This window comes from Stegostoma tigrinum, chromosome 47 (genome assembly GCF_030684315.1).
Source record: "Stegostoma tigrinum isolate sSteTig4 chromosome 47, sSteTig4.hap1, whole genome shotgun sequence".
In the NCBI taxonomy this organism is placed as follows: Eukaryota; Metazoa; Chordata; class Chondrichthyes; order Orectolobiformes; family Stegostomatidae; genus Stegostoma; species Stegostoma tigrinum.
The window spans coordinates 4,041,869-4,063,468 of record NC_081400.1 but is presented as its reverse complement, the minus strand read 5'-3'; the positions used below and the strand labels follow the sequence as shown (position 1 = coordinate 4,063,468).

The following is a 21,600-nucleotide window of genomic DNA, read 5'->3' as shown; positions in this document are numbered from 1 at the left end:
ATGCAGGGCTGTGATGCAAATTCAAATCCATCTTTAACTCGTAGATGAGTACAGCATGTGCAGAGACCGGTTCAATTGCTGACTTTTTAGCAGCCAGCGCTATACCATTGAAGCTTGGCTGTTTAAGAAATGCTCTTAAATGTTGGACATGAAGCGGAACAGGTGCGGGAAGAGATGACACTTGGGTGGGGAAACATATTTGGTGAGATGGATGCATGTTCCTTCAAGCACACCAAAATCAACAAGTTTTCTGGGCCACATCAGTTTTATGAGCCATGGGTAAGCCTCTGACTGCATATGCTTCATACAAGTTTGTTGATTGTGACCTGATTTGCATTGTTTATTTCACCCGCCATGATTCTCTGCATGCACAGCCAATCATGAACATTTTGTTTTCGCGCCATCTGCCACACAAGCCAAGCTAATGCATTCTTTCACCCATTTCTGACTTAAAAGCAATATCCAGCCTCCGATGATTTCCTATCCCATCTTAACTGATGTTTGTCAAACTTGGAAATTAGCTTTGATTCTCTCCATTTTTGAGATTTATTTGACTGGTTTGTTATTTTGTGATTATTAAAAATGATTCTGTATTCAACTAGGAGATAAAGCAATTCATTTCAAAGTTTGGTTTGCTAACTCCTCACTTCCATTCCTCCACTAACATTGTTTAGAAAGAAAATGCCCTTTAGCTTATTTGTTCAGGATTTGTGGGGTGGTGTAGATTTTTAGCTTTTTTGGAGAACAGCAAGTGTAAAGGGCATAAACCAAGAGATGATTAGACATTGATTTACAAGCTTAGATTAGGAGCTTGAACTTGAAGAACCAGTTCCAGTTCCATCTCGTGAGACAAGCAGAATTTCCTGGCCACATCAGTATTTTTACAATGGTGCTAGTTGGTGGAGGAATCACGAGACGTGGGGGGAAAGTAATTGATTTTTCGCATCAATTGTCAAAAAATACATTTGGGATGGATCACGCCAAGAAAACCCCAAGTAGCTCATTCATACCATTCGAGAACTGAGGAACAACTACTCAAGTTCTGTTATCCTCTCAGCCTAAATGCTACTTTCTCTCCACCCATCCCCAATCTGGACAGATGATCTGCCCCGGGTGTACCGTTCATTGTCAGATACTGAGAGTTTCCAGGGACACGTGACGGATGAGGAAACGGAAGATGGCAAGCTATGGAGGGTTTTCCACATTGGAGAGCAGGAATATCGGGTGGACATGGCTACTGTAGATCCGTATAAGGCGGTCATTTCTCATGGAGGTGAGGCTCCAGGTTTGGGCATCATTTTGTCTATTTTCTTAACTGGTTAAACCAATGTGTCAATCAGGAACGATGACAGTAAATCCAGTAATGTTCCCAAGACAAGTTCAAATCCCACCACAATGGTTGCATGTTTGAGGGGAGATGGCAACATTGTGGTAATTTCAGTAGATTAGTAATTGTGAGGTTCAGGCTTTTTCAGTAAGCGTAAGAGTTCAAACCCCACAATGGGAACTGATAAATTTATATTATCAATAAATCTAGGATGTAAAGCAAGTTTCAGTGAAAATAGATTTGCAGCTATCATTGTTAAAGAAATGAAACCCATCTCATTCACTAATGTCCTTAGAAAATCTGCCATCTTAAACTGATCTGGCTAGGATAGGACTGCAGATTCACAAAAAGGTTGACTCTTAAATGAAATGGGCCTGGGAAGCCACTCGGTTGTCAATGACAATTAGGGATGGGCAGTAATGTTTGCCTGGACAGCAATGGAGTAATTTTTCTTCTTCTAAAAAAAAGCCTCCAACTTGAAGTCTTATGGGGTGAAGTGTAGGAGAGACAGTAGTTAACAAAGTAAACAGATCCTAGTCCCTCCTACTACAGGACACATCCTCTCCAATGTCTGCTCTATCCAGGCCTCAGTGTCCTGTAAATTTCAATCAGAGCAATACCGCATCCCCACTCCCCCATTCCATTCTTCTAAACTCCCACTGAGTACTGACCCTAAGTCCCTAATTGCTCCTCGTGTGACAAACCCTTCATCCCTGGGATCATTCTTGTAAACCTCTGGTATTGAGAGGAATCTGCGACCTTCAGCTCAACCTACCAGGTAATTTATAAATGTCTCAAATGTGGAGAGGTGGGAAAGATGAAAACTCTGACCTGGTCAATAATACTCGCTCTCTTTTTACCAGGTTGCTCTGGTGAGAATTTAACTGCAATCATTGTGTTTTCTTCATGCTATTTGCCTGAAAGCAGTCTACCTGATTATGAAAACGTGATGGAAAATCTCTTTAGGTAATGATCTGCTTCGTATCGTCTGATCTTTAAAAGCCTTCCATTTCCTTGCCTTTGATGTGATGTTTGGCTAACTGCACCATTTTGGGAAATTGAGCAACTTTATTCCTTGGGAGAAACATTTTAGATCCCAACTTGACCTGGTCAGGTTTTCAAGGCTGCCAGTTGGTTGCAGTCTGTTGTGAAACAAGCTACTCAACAACAAAGATTTTTAGAAAGCACATTTCAGAAGCTCCAAAAACATTTCACAGCTGTGGAAGTATTTGTTTTTGGAAAGCTGTCACTACTATAGTGTAGGAAACAGGACAGCCAATTCGCACACAGCTATCACCATGTAACCTTTTGTATTTGCATGTGATGTCGGTGGAGAAATAAACATTAGCCAGGATGCTGAGGTCCTTGGTTTAACATCAATGAAAGACAGCGCCTTGGACATGCAGCACTCCGCCAGGAGCAGTGGCCTGGAGTTTAGACTCCAAACCCTACAGAAGACTAGAAGCCACTCAATTTCCTCAGGAGGCTAAGGAAATTTGGCATGTCTGTAAAACCACTTGCCAATTTTAGTAGACTCCCCATAGAAAGCATTCTATCAGGATGTATCTTTTGTCATAGGCCAGCAGCTTTGGTCATTCTATTGGGGAAACACTGTTCACCTAAAAATGTTCCCGTGTGGCACTTCTCACTGCTAAAATGTCCACTTTCACTAACAAAGGCGACACTTGGGAAGTAAAATTATTGCTAACTCCATCAGGGACAGGCCTAAATACATTTCGTATCAATCCATTATGATGTAAACAGAGGTCAACATAATGTCACAGAGGTCTACTACATGGAAACATATCCTTCAGCCTAACTTGTCCGTGCCACCTAGTTTTCTTTATTAATCTAGTCCTATTTCCCTACATTTGGTCCATATCCTTCCATATCTATCCCATCTGTGTATCTATCCAAATGTTTTTTAAATGACAAAATTGACTTACATAAGAACTAGGAGCAGGATTAGGCCATTCGGCCCTCTGCTGTTCAATAAGATCATGGCTGATCTTTTTGTGGACTCAGATCCACTTACCCGCGTTCTCAGCGTATGCCTTAATTCCTGTATTGTTTTAAAAAAATCCATTTTAGTTTTAAAAAAATCCATTTTAGTTTTAAAAATGTTTACTGAAGTAGTATCGACTACTTCACTGGGCAAGGAATTCCATAGATAATTCCATACTTGCCTCCACCACTACCTCTGGCAGCCCATTCTGGACACTCACCGGTCTCTGAGTATAAAAACACTGCCCTTTGGATCGTTTTGTATTTCTTCCCTCTCACCTTAAACTTGTGCCCTCTAGTTTTAGACTCCCCTACTCTGGGGAGCAGCTGTTGGCTAACTACTTTATCGCTTCGTTTTATGATTTTATAGACCTCTATAAGGTCACCCCTCAGTCTCCTACGCTCCAGTGAAAGAAGTCCCAGCCTATCCAGCCGCTCCTTATAACTCAAACCTTCCAGTACAGGTACAGTCTCACCTGCTGATGAATACTGTGTGAAATTGAAATTAGGCCCTCAAGCCTGTTCTGATACTCACACAGATCATGATTGGTGTAGATATTAATTCTGGCTAATCATTTTGTTTCCATAATACACACGTCCTAACAAAAACATGCTGATCTCAGTCTTGAAATTTCAAGTTAACTTTACCCCTCCCCACCTCCTTGACAGCTTTTGGCATTAGAGAGTTCCAGATTCTCGTGCCTGTTTGTGTGACAGTGCTTCCTGACCCTGAACAGCCTGGCAATTCTGTTTCATGTTCTTTCACAAGACGTAGGCTTTGCTGGCTGAGCCAACATTATCTTTCCCATACCTAACAGCCCCTCTGACAAAGTGAGCTGCCTCCACGTGGTGTTGGGATACCTGGAGAGCTTATAGGGAAAAATGTTCCAGGATTTTGACCTGGTGACTGTGAAGGAACAGCCAATATAGTTCCAAGTCAAGATGGTCTGTGGCCTGGAGGGGATCATGCACATTGTGATGATCTCGTGTGTCTTGTTGCCCTAGCCCTTCTTGGGGGGTGGACAGCCCACACATTTAAAAGTTGTTGTCAAAGGAGCATTGATAAGTTACTGTAGTGCATCTTGTAGATGCCATTGTGTGTTGGTGTGGAGGAGGTGGATGGGGTGCCAGTCAAGCAGAGCTACTTTATCCTGGATGGTGTTCAGTTTCTTTTATTCATTCATGGGATGTAGTGTTTCTGGCTGGGCCAGCATTTATTGTCCAATCATAGTTGTCCTTAAAGTGGTGAGCTGCCTTCTTGAACCGTTGCGATCAGGAGTATTATTGGAATTTCACCCATCCAAGCAAGTGAAGAAGATCCAATCACACTCCTGACTTGTCTAGAGATAGTCCCGAGCTGAAATGTCAACTTCCCTGCTCCTCTGATGCTGCCTGGCCCGCTGTGTTCCTCCAGCTCCACACTGTTACCTCACACTTCATGACTTGTGCATTGTAACTGGAAAGGCTCGGGAGAGTCCTTCACTGCTGGATTCCCAGCTTTTGACCTGTTCTTGCAGCCACAGTATTTATTTGGGTAGAGAATTCCAGAGCTTTTCAAGCAATTTCTGTTTTTGTTCCAGAGAACTGTAGATTGGCGTAGTGTTATTAGGCAGTGGAATTTTGCCAGTTGTGAGGGGTTCTGGTATAGATCAGACACGGAGTGAAGAAGTACAAAATGCATTGCTTGTGTTAGGACATGGACATGGATTACCAACAGCAGCTTCTCAAAAAATTTGCCTGTTTGTCCATGATTTTCCATTCTAATGCCCCTTTGTTCTCCAATCCCCCATGAGGAAAAGGTACAATTACTCTTTTTTTAGACAACCTAAACATTCTAATTAGATCCATGCTCTAGGCTTATCCTATTTCTGCGGTATCACAGAATTGTCACTCTGCAGAAGGAAGCCATTCAGCCCTTCACGTCTGCACCAGCAGCTCTCTGAGCATGATCACTCAGTACCATTCTCTTTCCTTTTTCCCCATACCCCTGAATATTGTTTCTATTTAAATAATTATCTAATACTCTCTTGAATGCCTCAATTGAACCTGCCTCCATCTCACTTCCAGGCAGTGCATTCCCGATTCTAAATGACAGTTTTCTTTCTCTCACGTTGCACTTGCTTCTTTGGGAAAATATCTGAGCCCTATCATACTTGATCCTTTACCAGTAGGATCTGTTTCCAAACATTAATTGAAAAGAAAATACTGTCAGCCCGGAGAAGTGACTTTGAACCAGAGTGACTTAAAAGTCGAGTGCCAAAAAGTGGATTGATCCCATTCCACAGAAATGTGACTGTAGTGTTCTGTGCCCGCAGGTATGTTATTGGAACTCTGGAATTGCTGGTGGCTGAAAACTATATTATTGTGTATTTAAACGGTGCCACAACTCGCAACAGAGTGCCATCAATCAGCTGGCTGAAACAGTGTTACCAGACCATTGACCGGAGGTAAGATGCTGCTGCTGTTCGATGTTAGAACAAATTAAGAATTGAAAGTCAGTGTTGTGCTTTTTCTAAAATACCCTTAGGATGGGGAAAAGTCATGGTAAAGAAATTTTGGAAGGTTGTCTGCCTGAATCATTGCTATGCTGGAAGGTATGGATTTGGCTCAGGTAGTTATAGAATGATACAGCATAGAAACAGGCCCTTTGGTGTCCAACTTGTCCATGCCAACCAGGTATCCCAAACAAAACTAGTCCCATTTGCCTGTATTTGGCCCATATCCCCCTAACCCCTTCCTATTCACGCATCCATCCAGGTGTCTTTTAAATGTTATATTTGTGCCAGTCTCCACGACTTCCTCTGGCAGCTCATTCCATACATGCATCACCCTCCTGTGTGAAAAAGAAATTGCCCTTCAGGTCCCTTGTTAGTCTTTCCCCTCTCACCTTAAACCTATACTGTCTATCTTTGGACTTTCCTATCCCAGGGAAAAGACGTTGGCTGTTATTTATGCCCTTCGTGATTTTCTAAACCTCTAATAAGCTCACCCCTCAATCACCTATGCTCCAGTGGGAAAAGTCCCAGCCCATCCAGCTTCCCGTATAACTCAAACCCTCCAATTCTTTCCAATACCAGGAGGCCAGACTCTGATTATTTTGGAGAAATGGGGTTAACTTTGGCTTTTATTTGTAACATTTTTCAATTAACATTCGGCTCCTCAAGCCTGCTTCACCACAATCCTGGATGGTGTCTTGAGAATCTAATCTCAGGATTAGGGGCAAGCAATTTAAGACTGATACAAGGAGAAATTTCTTCACTCACAAGGTTGCAAAGCTTTGGAGCTTTCTATCTCAGATGCAGTGGAAGCTCAATTATTGAGTGTGTTCGAGTCAGAAATCGATTAGATTTCTGGAGAGCGACAATATCAAGGGATATTTAGAAGGTGCAGGAAAACAGCATCAAGTAGATCAGCTATCATCTAACTGAATAGCAGACCAGCTTTATGGGCTCAGTGGCCTACTCCTGTTCCTGGGCAGTAAGATTATGCTTCATCCTTTCCTTCAACTCCATCTTTCTGTGTTATATTCAATAATCTAATGAGTTGGCTTCTGGACAGGAAAAGAAAAGGCAGAAACTGGTGATTAAGCAAAATTTTTTGACTTATTTGCTGTATCTTGTTTAAAAATAGTGAAAAGTATTGTATAGTGTCGCCACTCTGGTGCCATCTTAAATCACAGAAAAATAAACTAAAACATAAAAAATAAAAACAGAAAAATGAAGAAATGGTGTCCAACTTTACAGTCCTTCTTGTTAAGTGCTCCATTGTGGGTCATGGGTCTGGTGGCCAGGCATGAGTCCCCATCGAAAGTCAGCACTCTTCAGTGCTATCTCGCCTCCACCGACATCCTTGTCACTCAGTCATCAGTGAACCTCGCCAATGTAATCGCCACCAATGTCATCAGGTCTTGTACTGCACCCAAACCCACCTGTACTGTTGCCTCCATGAATCTGCACTGGAAGCAGATACTATCAGGAACTCAAACTCAGTGCTAACACTGCAGCCATGAGTCGGCGCTAGGTCTGCCTTCATGAGACAGGAGCTGCTGGGAACCCAAACTTGCATCTGCTGCCACCACGAGTCCATGTTCTTGGGCCCACTCACCACCATTGATGCCATCACCACATCTGAGCTCTTCACCAAGGGGTAAGTAAACTAAAATGGCAGAGGGAAAAAGAAAGACGAGAGTAGACAGCACATAAAAGAAAGGAAACAAAAAGAAAAGCGGAGTGGCTCAGAAGCTCTACTCCTCCACTATCTTACTAGAAGTAATTATAGATTTACAGTAAAATGCTTTCAAATCTTTGAATTAGGCAGCAAAGACTTTCAACAGATCAATATGGACTTGTTCATCAAAGGCATGTATGAGAGTTTCAGCAGTGGATGAGTTGAAGCAGCAATAGAGTTTGACCATGTTATGGAAATTGATAGTCTTGGTGATGGCATGGGGAAAGGTGTGGCCAGTAGCTCACATTGGGGTTAAGTACATTTGAAAACCAATCTGGCTTGGCCTCTGGATGGTTGCCAGGCAAACAACAGTCAATGACTTCTTGGTTGCGTTATCGAGTTCAGGAGCCTGTGTCTGTAAGTCAAGCAGTGGTGGCTGGCTAATACAAGGCTGGACCTTCAAACGTTGTGAATGTAATGGCAAATGGAGGGAAGTGAAAAGTTACATCCTGTTGCTTTGGGAATGAATGAAATGACACGATGATTCTTTAAGATAATGTTTAAGAATAAGCAACAGAACGTTTCATCCATTGACTATAAATTGGCAGTTCTTTTCCTTAATTATTCCTTTGCTGTCAATGCCTTCATCCCAGGAAAGAAGAGCAAAACTTCTCTCATGAGAGGTGAATCTCCCAATGATCATCGAAAAGAATCACAGGACAAGATTTCACCTTTAAGGCTTGTACTGTAATAAACAAAGTCAACAAGTAGCAAGCGTTATTTCTCAACATAACCATTTGTTGAGTTCAGCATTCGGATTACTATTTTGTTTTGTTGCTATAGGTTAAGGAAAAACTTGAAATCTCTGATTGTCGTGCATCCATCGTGGTTCATTAAGGTGATATTAGCTATTACCCGGCCTTTTATAAGGTACGACCTTCCTTTCATCCCAACCTGTCCTTTTTTTGTGCAAATCTCCCAATTATCCCAAAGGAACACAGAATGGGTTGAGAGGGTGATTAAGCTTCCCTATCATTTGATGGATTCGTGATTAATCTGCAGCCTAATTCCACAGACCTACATTTGCCATCTGTCCCTTTTAATACCATTGGTAAACCTGCCAACCAGAGATTAACAACTGATTGTCATTTGAGGAAGACATTTCAAAATCTAAACCAATGATCCCAAAAGGAGTGCTGCACTGCTGGAAGCACCATCTTTTGAATGTGATGTTCAGCCAAGGTCCCTAACCCACTGCTATTTAAGGGAGCTTTCTGGGAGTATATTGTATTGGCTGCTGTTCCATACCTTACAACAGTGACTTTATTTAAAGAGTACTTTATTGGAGGTAAAGCACAAACTCTTAAGTGGAGTCAAGGGTTACGGGGATAAGGCAGGAACAGGATACTGATTGTGGATGATCAGCCATGAGCATAATGAATGGTGGTGCCAGCTCAAAGGGCCGAATGGCCTACTCCAGCACCTATTGTCTATTGTCCTTCTCCATCTTTCCCTCCATTTACCCACCCTTTCCTTCCTACCTTCCCCTCCCTCCTTCCTCTTTTGCCCACTCTCTCTCGGGTCTCTCCCCCACTCTTGTACTCTCACTCGTTTTATCACCTTTGCTGTCATGTTCCCTCCATCCTTTCCTCTTCCCTTTTACAGGGCTAATGGTAAGATTTCTTAGTAGTGTAGATGAGCAGAGAGATCTCGGTGTCCATGTACACAGATCCTTGAAAGTTGCCACCCAGGTTGACAGGGCTGTTAAGAAGGCGTACAGTGTTTTAGCTTTTATTAATAGAGGGATCGAGTTCCGGAACCAAGAAGTTATGGTGAAGCTGTACAAAACTCTGGTGCGGCTGCACTTGGAGTATTGTGTACAGTTCTGGTCACTGCATTGTAAGAAGGATGTGGAAGCTTTGGAAAGGGTGCAGAGGAGATTTACTAGGATGTTGCCTGGTATGGAGGGAAGGTCTTACGAGGAAAGGCTGAGGGACTTGAGGCTGTTTTCATTAGAGAGAAGAAGGTTAAGAGGTGACTTAATTGAAACATATAAAATAATCAGAGGGTTAGATAGGGTGGATAGGGGCAGCCTTTTTGCTAGGATGGTGACGGCGAGCACGAGGGGGCATAGCTTTAAATTAAGGGGTGAAAGATATAGGACAGATGTCAGAGGTAGTTTCTTTACTCAGAGAGTAGTAAGGGAATGGAATGCTTTGCCTGCAACGGTAGTAGATTCGCCAACTTTAGGTACATTTAAGTCATCATTGGACAAGCATATGGACGTACATGGAATAGTATAGGTTAGATGGGCTTGAGGTTGGTATGACAGGTCGGCACAACATCGAGGACCAAAGGGCCTGTACTGTGCTGTTATGTTCTATGTTTTTCTCTTTATCCTTCCTATCTCTCCTTCCTCCTCACCTCTCTCTCACTTCCCCTGTTTTTTTCCTTCACAATTGTACTCTTCCTGTCCTTCCTTCCCTTCTCTCTTTCTCTCCTTCCCTTCTCTTTCTTTCTCTCACCCCTGCCTCACCATCCCCCAAATCTCACTTCTCTCCCTTACTCACTTTCCCCTCTTTTTTTTTCTCTCAGTTCCCCTTTCCTTCCTTCCTTTCTGTTTCTCTCCTCCTTTGCCCTTCTCTGTCACCTTTCTGCCCCAACTCCCTCTCCCTTTTTTTCTCTCTCTCACATCTTCTCCTGTCTCTCACTTACCCCCTTTTCTCTCTCATCTTCCTCCCTCATCTCTCTCTTCTTCCTCCCGTCTTCCTTTCTCTCTTTCTTCACCCCCTCTCCTTTTTCCTCCCAATCCCATTCCCCTCTTCCTCATTCTGTCCATTCTCCCTTTGTCTGTTTTTCCTTTGTTGAGAAGTGATGTCCATGTTGTTACTTTAAACTGAGAGATCATAATTATATCAGTCCATGCGTTAGTTCTTGATGCTGGTGCTAATGTGATGCTCTTTCTCTCCTGCAGTTCAAAATTCAGTAGGAAAGTTCGGTTTGTAAGTAGTCTTCTGGAACTCTCACAGTTGATTCCCATGCAACATGTACATATTCCAGAATGCATTAAAGAGTAAGTACTGTATAGCTGAACTGCAATCTTAATTTTTATACAATTATATGCCTTATTTTAATATTTACACTCAAAGCGTTGGTGCTTTAATCATGTTAATATGATATGATTTAGCTTTAACCCAAAAATTTTCAAATGGTGAATGCGTTGTTTAAATATTAGTTTGTAGGAGCAAAGTTTATATTGTGTGATTTGTACAAGCTCACAATCACACATCATGAAGGTTAGATTGTGGCCTCCTCTGTCATGGTCCACTATTTTCAATTTTTAAATGTTTTGTATTGACCTGAATCACATGCAGACACATTGGCAAAGTTTAAGAAGCCTTTAGACAGGGAGTAGAGGGATATGGACCACATGTAGGTAGATGGAATTAATTCAGAATGACATCAATGGTCGGCAAAGACATGATGGGCCAAAAAGCCTGTTCTTGTGCTGCTCTGTGTATGAACATTTTTAATAGTAGCTATTGTACAAAATATATTAGGATTCAGGCAGTGTGATATCCTCCAGGAAGTCCTGGTTGTACTAATCATGCAGACTGTGGAGTGTCCCAGGTCTGATCCCCATGTGTGCCGAGATGCTGAGCCTGCCTATGCATTTTGCCTTGATATCAATTTTCTGCATATGTTTAACATCGCTCGGGGCTGGCAATATGGATTACTTTCTGGTAGTCCTTGTACACAAACTCCAACAGCCTCCATTCCCAATGGTGGAACAGCCTGGCAACCGCCTGACTCTCCTCACACCTCCTCAATGGACGAACCACCGGATTGTGACTGGTGTAATGAGACTTTGCGAGAGCTTTGTTTTAATATTGTTCTTGGAATGTGTGCATCACTGGGAGATGACCCAGCTCTCCCAGTGCCCTGAAAGCACAAAATATGGAACTGTAGTCACACATCAATCATAAAGGGTTAGGAATGTGAGGAATCCCTTCCTTCGCTGAACTGAGGGTTTTCCATGAATTTTCTGGTGCTAGTGCCAAATTTTTCACAGCTCAGTTCCACAATATGTCATAGCAGGATTTGTGCTTGTAACCTCTAGGTAGTCAGTTTAATTCCATAATCACCAGACTTCCATACTAGCATCTTCTTGTGACGGGGAAGAGAACTAGGTTGGAAATACAACCATGGCCCATACGTTTGACTTCTAAGTAAATGGGTTCCAGAGGAGAAAAGTTTCTTCTTCTCAACTACTGCAGCTATGCTTTTCAAGTGTGAGGATAGCACATAGCATGGCCTTGATGCAAACCACTGCTGAATGGCCTGACACCGCTTGCTGTTACGGTTCAAAAGGTGACTTCAGCAGCATACAGAGAGCAGCCAGGGCTTTGGTGCAACTGTGTAGGCCTTCAGAGAGGTCAAAGGCCAAATTGTACACAAGCATTGATTTGGAACATAAACATAGGACAGGTCAAAATCCATCAAGAAGGCAGAAGGTAAATCTGCCCTCCATACCAAATGCAAGTATAGCTTCCACAGAGGAAAATAAGTAAAAGCTGTATGTTCTTCACAGGATAGATCCAGCTAGTCAGGCTGCGAGCATAACATTGTGAACAGTTCCAGCTACCACACTTTTGCTAAGGGTGAGATCGCAACGGAGAAGGTAGAGATTTACAAGGCTTGGATTGTTGAATTTTAGTGAGCAGGAAGGATTGGATTGGCTGGAGTTCCTTCCTTTGGAACAGAGGAGACTGAAGGGAGATTAAAATGATGGAAATAAACTTCTATGTGTCCTTAAAGTGGACTGGAAAAACCTATTTTTCTGAGCAGAAAGGTCAAAACTAGACAGGAACAGACTTCAGTAACTGATGGAAGTACTAAAAATGAGTTAAGAATTTTTCTTACCCAATGATAGGGAGTTGACGTTGAGACTTCTTCCTTGAAGAGGTGGTAGAGGCAGACTTGTCAAACTTAAAACATACAGCATTCAGACATGAATTTGAAGTGCCATAACCTTTTTTTCTTTAAGAGTCAACTACATTGCTGTGGGTCTGGTGTCACACATAGGCCAGACCAGGTCAGGATCCTAAAGGATATTAGTGAACCAGATGGGTTTCTCCTGACAATCATTTCATGATCATCATTAGACTCTTATTTCTAGATTATTATTGAATTCAAATTCCACCATTTGCCATGGCAGGATTTGAACCCAAATCTGCAGAATATTACCCAGATCTCTGAATTAATAATCTAGTGATAATACCACTAGGCCATCGCCTACCTGGACTACAGGGCTATGGACCAAAAGTTGGAAAGTGGGATTAAGCTGATAGCTCTTTCTTGGCCAGCAGACAGCATGGACCAAACAGCTTATTTCTGCATAATAATTTTCTGTGACTCTAAGTGCACAGGAGAGGGTGAAGGTTGAAGTAATAAAATCAATCCCAGATAAAAACAGCAATGAAGAAATACAATAGCAAATCAGAATAATAAATATATGAAGATAACATGATACAACAGTACTTAATCTATGCCTTTCCTACCTTGGGACTTTTCTCTTTCAAAGCTCTTTTGGCCAATCTCCAATTTTCACTGTTATACAGACTACAGCTCATCTAGAACTCTGCTATCTTTATACGAAGTCCCAGTTATCGTCATCTCCTTTCCTTGTTGCACTAAACTGACAAGCATTCAAGCAACCATTCGATTCATTAAATTCATGTTTTCAAATTCCTCCTTACCTTCTCCCTACTTCTATTCTCCTCCCACCCCATGCCACTCTCTACCTCTGTAACCTCTGCCAGTCCGTACACCCCTCCCTATCTCAACCTCTGATTCCTACATCTCTCCCTATCTCTGTAATCTCCTCTAGCTCCTGCAATCTGCTGTTGCTTGGAATCCTGAGCTCGGGGTTTCTCTCTCTCCTCCTCGAAGACCATCCTTGACCGTTTGAATACGCTTTTGTCGTCTGTCCCTAATATCTCACGTGATTGGGGGGAATGGGTTCACATTTTGTCTGATAACATCTTGGTTTCTATTTTCTATGTTAAAGGTACTACATAAATATTTGTAGTTATTGTTAGATTTATGTAAATTAGATCTTGGTATTTAAAATTCTATCCAATAGTGATGAGTATTCTGAACCATCTTGAGTCAAATGCAATGAATGTTCTGCTGAGCAGGTTGAGGAATTTTACAGGTGGTTGAAGGAGTTCTGGAAACGGGGAACCAAGATTTTCTTCAATATTTACAGCCCTTTTCCTTTCTTTTAAACAGGCTGGATGCAGAGTTAAATGGAAATTCAGAAAGCTCCTAGAAGTCTTATTATTTTCGTGAGTGTGGGGAATTCTGCTAAATTGCTTTCTATCTAATGTGGAAGAGACATTCTGAGTGGACAACACAAATTGATGATGGTGCAGATCATATAAGAACAGCAGAGAGATGTTCAAGAGCAGTGTTGCAAAATCTATCCTACTTCGAAATAAATTTCCCTCCAACACATTCAACAGTGGATTTTAAAGAAAAAATTCTGAACGGACGCTCGATAGCTTAATGACTCAACCATACAGGACTGGGGATGACGGGTTCAATTCCCAGTGCATGCTGAGTTTGTTTGATCCATAAAGTTTTGGGGGAGGGCCAAGGGGGTGCTTAGGAGAATGAAAAACTGACCTAGGTTTCTATTTGCAATCACCAGCTTGAGATTTCCATTAAGAGTTTGTTTGCAGAATGTGGATAAGGAGGGAATTAAGCTCCTGCAATGGCATTCATGTTGCAAATCTGTGCACAATGGGTCACTAGGAATGGTAATAATGTTGGGGGAAAGCAACAATTGGAATGTGTAGAGCAAGGAATTAGGGTCCAGGAGAGAGTTTTATCAGCAACCTTTGGTGTCCCCTCTCTGCTGTTTCCCAATTGTTGAGTGAGTGGACAATGGTGGCAGGCGGTGTTAATCAGCCTGACGTTGCCAGGGAATGTTATCAAAGCCGAGGGTTCATTTACAAATGGTATTGGGATCAATGTATGGGATGTGCTTTGGGGATGACAGGGACAGAGTATGATGGAGGCAGTGTGGAGGGCTTTTTACTTTTGCTGTACTAACTTAAGAAGGGTGAGTGCCCTTCCTCTGGGTTTGTCTCACGGTCTTGCAAGCAGTTTCATGGCATGGTGGGGAACCAAGGGGAAAACCATCTAATTTGAACTAAAACCAGATGGTTGCAAGTTCAAGATCTGTTAACTCTATTAATGTTTCACTGAATTGGAAACCTGTACATTGGAGGAGGGAGAGGGTTTACATTAAGCCTGTTCCCAAGTCAAGGTTTCATACAATGTGTTTTTTTTTCCTATTAAAAAAAAACTTAAACTGATATCCAAAATAATATATGTTTTATTGTGAGAATTTGTTTCCCTTCCTTTTCGGGTTTGAACCACTAATCATTACAATTTTAATAGGAACTTCAGTTTTGAGGCTCAATGGCCTAATGCTTAACACAGCACTATTACCCAATCAACCAGGGCCAAGGATCTCAGTGTGAGCTGTTACCTTATAGCAGAGGGTTCACCAGGCCAGTAGAAGGGAAGTATTTTCTTAATATCAAGCAAGTTCTGCAGATGCTGGTGATATAAAACTAAAAGAAAATGCTAGAGAAAATGCAGCAGGTCTGGTGGCGTCTGTGGAGAAAGAAACAGAGTTAATGTTTCAAGTAGTAGGAGAAGGGGCTGGGAAACAATGGTACTTATGCTATTGACAAAGGATGATGAGCAGCTGGGTATATGCAGAGCAAAAGGCAAAGGGACTGCTCATGATAATAGAGTAATATAGGTGTTCAAAACAGAAAATGGGATAGGTCTGCTGAGAACAAACCCATCGAAACAAGACACTTGGGATGGGTAAAGGATGTAATTGAAATGGAGAACCATCTTCGAGTTCCAAAGTTGTTAACTTCAGATTATGAAACAGTATAATGAATAATTAGCAGATTTGCATAAATGCCATCATTTTCCAGCACCACCAGTTCTGATAAACTGTTTTTCTCTCCCCAAATTGCTGCCCAATCTGTTGAATTTCTTCAGTTTGTCTTTATTTAGGAAATATTCTGTCCCTGAGTAGAAGCAGGGAGAGAAGACCTGGTATTGTTAACTCATTCCAGAAGATTTCATCACCAGTTGCTGACTGTGGCAGTAGCATTAACAGAAACTGCAGAGAATCCGAGCCCTATCTTGACCCAATCCCCAAATCTTCATTAAAAGAACTCATGACAAGATAGTAAGGCCTGGGGAGAAAAGAAAGTGATTTATATTTTTTATATATATAATATATATTTTTAGAAAGTCTTGAGAATGTTTTATGTTGAGTAATTCCCCGTTGTCATTTTGTAAAAAAAGTTCTTGTTTGTTTTTTAATTTTGAAAATGGCACCCAAGTCTTGCGGGAGAAAATGAAAATGATGGGGGTAGAGACCTCCTGATCCAATTAGCCTGTCTCGTATAAATTCTGAATTCGCACACATCCACTTCCCCATCCTGAGTCTCATGCCCTTGAGAGGGCAAGGGATACGGCAGATGGGGGATGCAACCTGGAAGATACCTTTGTGACCGCGTTAGATCATGAATATATTTTCAGGACACTATTCCAGTGCCCCGTAGCCTCCTGGGCCAACCTGATGCTTGTTGTTACCATGGGCTTTACTAAACTCGTGTACAGAGCTGCCAAAGACCCAAGAAAAGCCAATAAATTGATCTAAAAAATATAGTTTCTCCTTTTAAGCAGACAGCAGGAGATTATCTTGAGTGAGAAATTCTCCCTCACCTTTTAGTACTCAATTTATGAGTACATATATGCACTTCCTGGGAGTAGTTCTTCCTCCACTACCAGCAAGTATATTTAAGGACATTAAAGTGTGTTTGCTTTTCTTTTCATAAGAAGCATTATTTTATTATTGAGAGTATTTCTCACTTTTTAAGAATGCACTGGATCAGAAAGAGCTGCATGTCAATACTTTATTGCTCTAATACTGTCTTAGTGATTTAGAAATTCTCTGTCAGCAGAATTAAAGATTTTCGATATACTTGGAATAATAAACATCACAATTATTAATCTTAGATTGAGAGTGTTGTCACATAGATATCCTACGATGTTCATGAGATGCCTTCCCTGACTGTTTGTGTGGATGTGCATTCTAAATTCAGCAAAATGCTCCTACTAGGTATTGCAAATGGGATCTCTGGACACAAGATAACAAAGTGTGGGGATGGATGAACACAGCAGGCCAAGCAGCATCCTAGGAGCACAAAAGCTGACGTTTGGGGCCTAGACCCTTCATGAGAAAAGACCCTTTTCTCATGAAGGGTCTAGGCCCCAAACGTCAGTTTTTGTGCTCCTAAGATGCTGCTTGGCCTGCTGTGTTCATCCAGCCCCACACTTTGTTATCTTGGATTCTCCAGCATCTGCAGTTCCCATTATCTCGGATCTCTGGACACAACCCACATTTGAAATGGGAGAATCTTATACATCTAAGTTTTTACAGTTCAAGGTGGACACACTTTAGAAATCCAGTCGTTCAGTGTTTTAACTTTCACCCAAGCATTGTACTGTCAAAGTGCATAGTCTACAAACAGCCAAGTACGGGTTCGTAGTTCTTTGAAATTGGAGTTGCAGGTAGACAGGATAGCGAAGGCAGCGTTTGATATGCTTGTCTTTATTGGTCAGTGCATTGAGAATAGGAATTGGAAGGTTAGGTAACAGCTGTACAAGACATTGGTTAGGCTACTTTTGGAATATCGTGTGCAATTCTGGCCTTCCTGCTCTGGAAAGGATGTTGTAAAGCTTGAAAGGGATCAGAAAGGATTTACAAGAATGTTGCCAGGGTTAGACAGTTTGAGCTATAGGGACGGGCTGAATAGACTGGGGCTATTTTCCCTGGAATGTCGGAGGCTGAGGGGGTGATCTTACAAAGGCTTATGAAATCATGACAGGCATGGATAGGGTGAAAATACAAAGTATTTAGATTGGGAGTGGGGCAGTCTAAAACTAGAGGGCATAGGTTTAAGGTGAAAGGGGCAAGAGTTAAAAGATTTTAAAAGATTTAAAGGCAATTTTTTTCGTGAAGAGGGTGGTGTGAATATGGAATGAGCTGCCAGAAGAAGTGTTGGAAACTGGTACAATTACACCACTTCAAAGACATCTGGATGGGTACATGAATAGGAAGGGTTTAGAGTGATATGGGCCAAATGCTGGCAAATGGGACTAGATTCATTTAGGATATCTGATCAGCATGGATGAGGTGGACTGAAGGGCCTGTTTCCATGCTGTCTCGCTCTATGACTCTAAGTGCATGCAAGCTGGTGCACAAATGTTTCTAGCGAAGACCGTTTCTTTTATTGTTCTGGTGACATTGAACATTACCAAGTTGGTTGAAAAAGCTACCATTATAGAAACTGAAACAGACTAGCCATGTCAATGCTCTGGTTATGTGACCTGACTAGAGGCTGGGAATTTTGCAATGAGTAATTCACGTCCTGATTCCTCAAAGTCTGTCCACCAGTTATGAGGCACAAGTCAGGTGAGAAATGAAATACTCTCCAATTGACTAAATCAGCTCAGGAAGCACTTGAGAAGCCGAACACCATCTGACATGAGGCATCCTGCTTCATTGTGCATCGGTGGTTGATAGAGTAACAATGAAAGCATTGCGTACCATCTACAATATGGCCTGCAGCAGCTCGTCATGCCTCCTCCAACAGCACATTCTAGAACACCATGACCTCTACCACTTGGAAAATCAAGGGCAACAGATAATGGAACACCATACCCTGTAAATTCCCCACAAAGCCACACACCAATTTGCAACTTCCTTCACTGTTGCTGGTGAAGATGCTGGAACCTTTATGGCACTGTAGATGTCCTACACCACAGACTTCCATAGTTCAAGAAGGTAGTTCATCAGTGCCTTACCAAGAAGGCAGGGACGGCAAATGAATGCTGGCATATCCAATATTTCCCACATCCCAGGAACACATTTTAAAAATGGCAGGTTTGGTCTATTGTATGATTTGGAACTGGTTTTACTGTGATCTATTCATTTTCTTGTACCTCTGACTTTTTAAAGAGTTCTGTATGACTCTATTGATGTCAAAAAGCTTGCTGTCAAGGAATTCATTACTTAAAATCAGTATCACCACAACCAGTTCATCCCAGTGTTGTGCAGTGCAAAATGGGATCTCTGGCCACAACATACATTTGGCATAGGAGAATCTCATACATCTGACTCTTTACAGTTCAAGATGGGCACATTTAGAAATCCAATGGTTCATGGCTGACACGCCCAGTACCTGGGCAGCATGGACCATTAAACTGAGGCCCTGTCAGGCTCTTCGGGTGGAGGCCTACGGCTACTGATCAGAAGAAGAACAGGAAGTTCTCTTCAGGGGGCTAACATTCATCTGTCAGCCAACTCTTAGAAACAAAAATCATTTGGTTATGATGCAATGGCTGTTTGTGGAACTTGCTGCTTTCCCTACAAGGTTCCAATTTGCAAGTAACTCAGGAAGTTGCAAAGTGTTTCACAGTAATGGAGTTGTGAAATGCAGTGTGTAAATGTATGACTTTATTTTTGTCAAGTTGCCACCAAGTAACTGCTTTAATTAGCTGAGATGTCGAGATGCTAAAGGATGTTGGTGTCCTCCTGTTTTTGGAAGAATGCTGTTTCTTGTGAACAGCTGTCTCCATTATGTGCAACATTTACTCGATCAAAACCCTTCCTTGACTTTGTAATGTCACCGCTGAATACCCATGTTAACATTTTTTTGCTCTCCGGATCACTTCCATTTCGTTTTGGCTGCAATGATGACATTGGCAGGGAAAAAGATTGGCTCATTTCTGCACTGTTCCAATTTCACCACAGACAAAGGCATTCTGTATTAACACATTGAACAAAAATGTAATTCATATGATAAGAACATTCAACCATAGATCTTTTTACCTTAGTCACCCTGGCGGCCATGTTGTTTATACATAGGGCCTTTTGGTGAGTGGAAACATCTGCAACCCATATATTGTACACAAGGAATTCTTTTTGCAATTAAAATACTCCAAATAGTCACTAGTACTTTGGTGTTGGAGTTGTTAAGCATTACTCGGTGATAAAATACACGTTTAACACGAAGAACCATGGTAAGTACCACAAATCAGCAAAGAAGGGAGTTGGGTGAGCAGGTGGAAAAGAAAACCTTCACTTTAACCAAATCCATATACGGATAATCCCTATTGAAGGATATGTACGGTTAGAAATCGTTAGAAGGGACTAAAGACTTTGGATTTAATCTGAAGTCTATATTTTCATTGAGTTTGAAATTGTCCTCTTTACCCCACCCCCAGATGAAAATGGAACGACCCATATCGATCGTTGAACGCTCACCTTCTCCACCACGCGCCAAGTTCCACCCACTCGCGTTTTGGAGGGACAGCCTGTGGTTGGTCAAATCGCCCCGTCGGACGACATAATAGCACAGTCTCTATGGAGACGCCCGTGCGCTCGCTCCCGGGCATTTTGAATGCCACCTTCCTCGCGCGCTTCTTAACGGATTTTTCCGGGGCCACCATCTAATGGCGGCCATGATGATTGGTGGAAGTCAAGAGACCTACTGGATCTCACTTTCCAGGGAGCACAGCAGTGGCCATGCACTTTGTTGCGCTCACCTTCCTACTTGCCCACTTGGCCACACCGGGGAGGGCACCAGGTGTGGCTGGAGGTGCTGTCTTGACGGCAGTGCCCAGTGATGGGAGTGCCTCAAACCGCCTCGCCTCGCCGTCCACCCAGCTTACAAACGCCCAGACTGATACGCGGCTCAGCAACCAGTCTGCCACCAAGTCTATTGCTCTACCTGCCACTCAGCCCGGCATCCGATCCACTGCCCAGCCCGTCACCTGGTCTACTGCTCAGTCTGCTGCTCAGTCCAGCACCGAGCCTGCTGCCCAGCATGCCGCCAAGCCTGGCACCCAGCCTGCTGCCCAGCATGCCGCCAAGCCTGGCACCCAACGTGCGACCCAGCACACCGCCAAGCCTGGCACCCAGCATGCCACCAAGCCTGGCACCCAGCCTACTGCCCAGCATGCTGCCAAGCCTGGCACCCAACGTGCGACCCAGCACACCGCCAAATCTGGCACCCAACGTGCGACCCAGCACACCGCCAAATCTGGCACCCAACGTGCGACCCAGCACACCGCCAAGCCTGGCACCCAACGTGTGGCCCAGCACACTGCCAAGTCTGGCACCCAGCCTGCTGGTCAGTATGCCACTCAGTCTGGCACTCAGCCTGCTGTCCAGTTTACCACCCAGCCTGTCGCCAAGTCTGGCACCCAGCGTGCTGCCCAGCAGGCCACTAAGTTTCACACCCAAACTGCTGCCCACCATACCACCCAGTCGGCTGTCCAGCCTGCCACCCAGTCTGGCACCCAGCCTGTGGCCCAGCATACCACCCAGTACACCGTCAAGGCTGGCACCCAGCCTGTTATCCAGTTCATCACCCAGTTTGGCACACAAACTGCCATCCGCTACATTATCAACTCCACTGACAAGCCTACCACTCTGCCTATCACCCAGTCTACTGCCCAGCACACCACCCAGTCACCCATCCAGTCGAACACACAATTTTCCAACCAAACAGCCAAAACTACCACACCATCTGCTGGCCCAAATGTGACGCAGACCTCGGCTACCTCTTCTCCTATTGTCCTGATGGGCTCCTCTCAAATCTCCATAAGTGACTCCAGCCACTCTGGGCCTACTGCAGCTGTCCCAGTCACCATTGGTGAGGGAGCAGAGATCATTGTCGCCAACTTGGACAGCAAAGTAGAAGAGAACGCCATCCCCATCATCCTAAAAGCTGGGGATGAGATCATCGTTGCTAGTTTGGACAACACTGGGAACAACAGCAGTCCTCCTGATAACATCAGCAGCCAGACGGAAATCATCATCTCCAATGCCGAGGGCTCAGAAAATGCAACGTCTGCTTCCATTGTCCTCAGCAGTGGGGACGAGATTGTGGTCGCCAGTTCTAATGGTGCTTGGACTGAAACGGCTACTT

General features: G+C 43.1%; 1 protein-coding gene across 5 annotated transcripts in view; it reads left to right on the top strand.

Annotated features, from left to right (window-relative positions):
- Positions 1–16,597, top strand: part of bnipl (BCL2 interacting protein like) — a 62,791-nt gene extending 46,194 nt beyond the window's left edge. For 4 of the 5 annotated variants that reach the window (XM_048525718.2, XM_048525717.2, XM_059642952.1 and 1 more), the window contains exons 5-10: positions 1,100–1,273; positions 2,191–2,293; positions 5,647–5,778; positions 8,342–8,428; positions 10,473–10,571; positions 13,793–16,597. In XM_048525718.2, the coding sequence (XP_048381675.1) occupies positions 1,100–1,273; positions 2,191–2,293; positions 5,647–5,778; positions 8,342–8,428; positions 10,473–10,571; positions 13,793–13,832 (635 nt within the window). In that variant the 3' untranslated portion in view covers positions 13,833–16,597. The remainder of the gene's footprint in view (positions 1–1,099; positions 1,274–2,190; positions 2,294–5,646; positions 5,779–8,341; positions 8,429–10,472; positions 10,572–13,792) is intronic. The other variant, XM_048525719.2, reaches the window with a different exon arrangement.
- Positions 16,598–21,600: the final 5,003 nt, after the last annotated feature.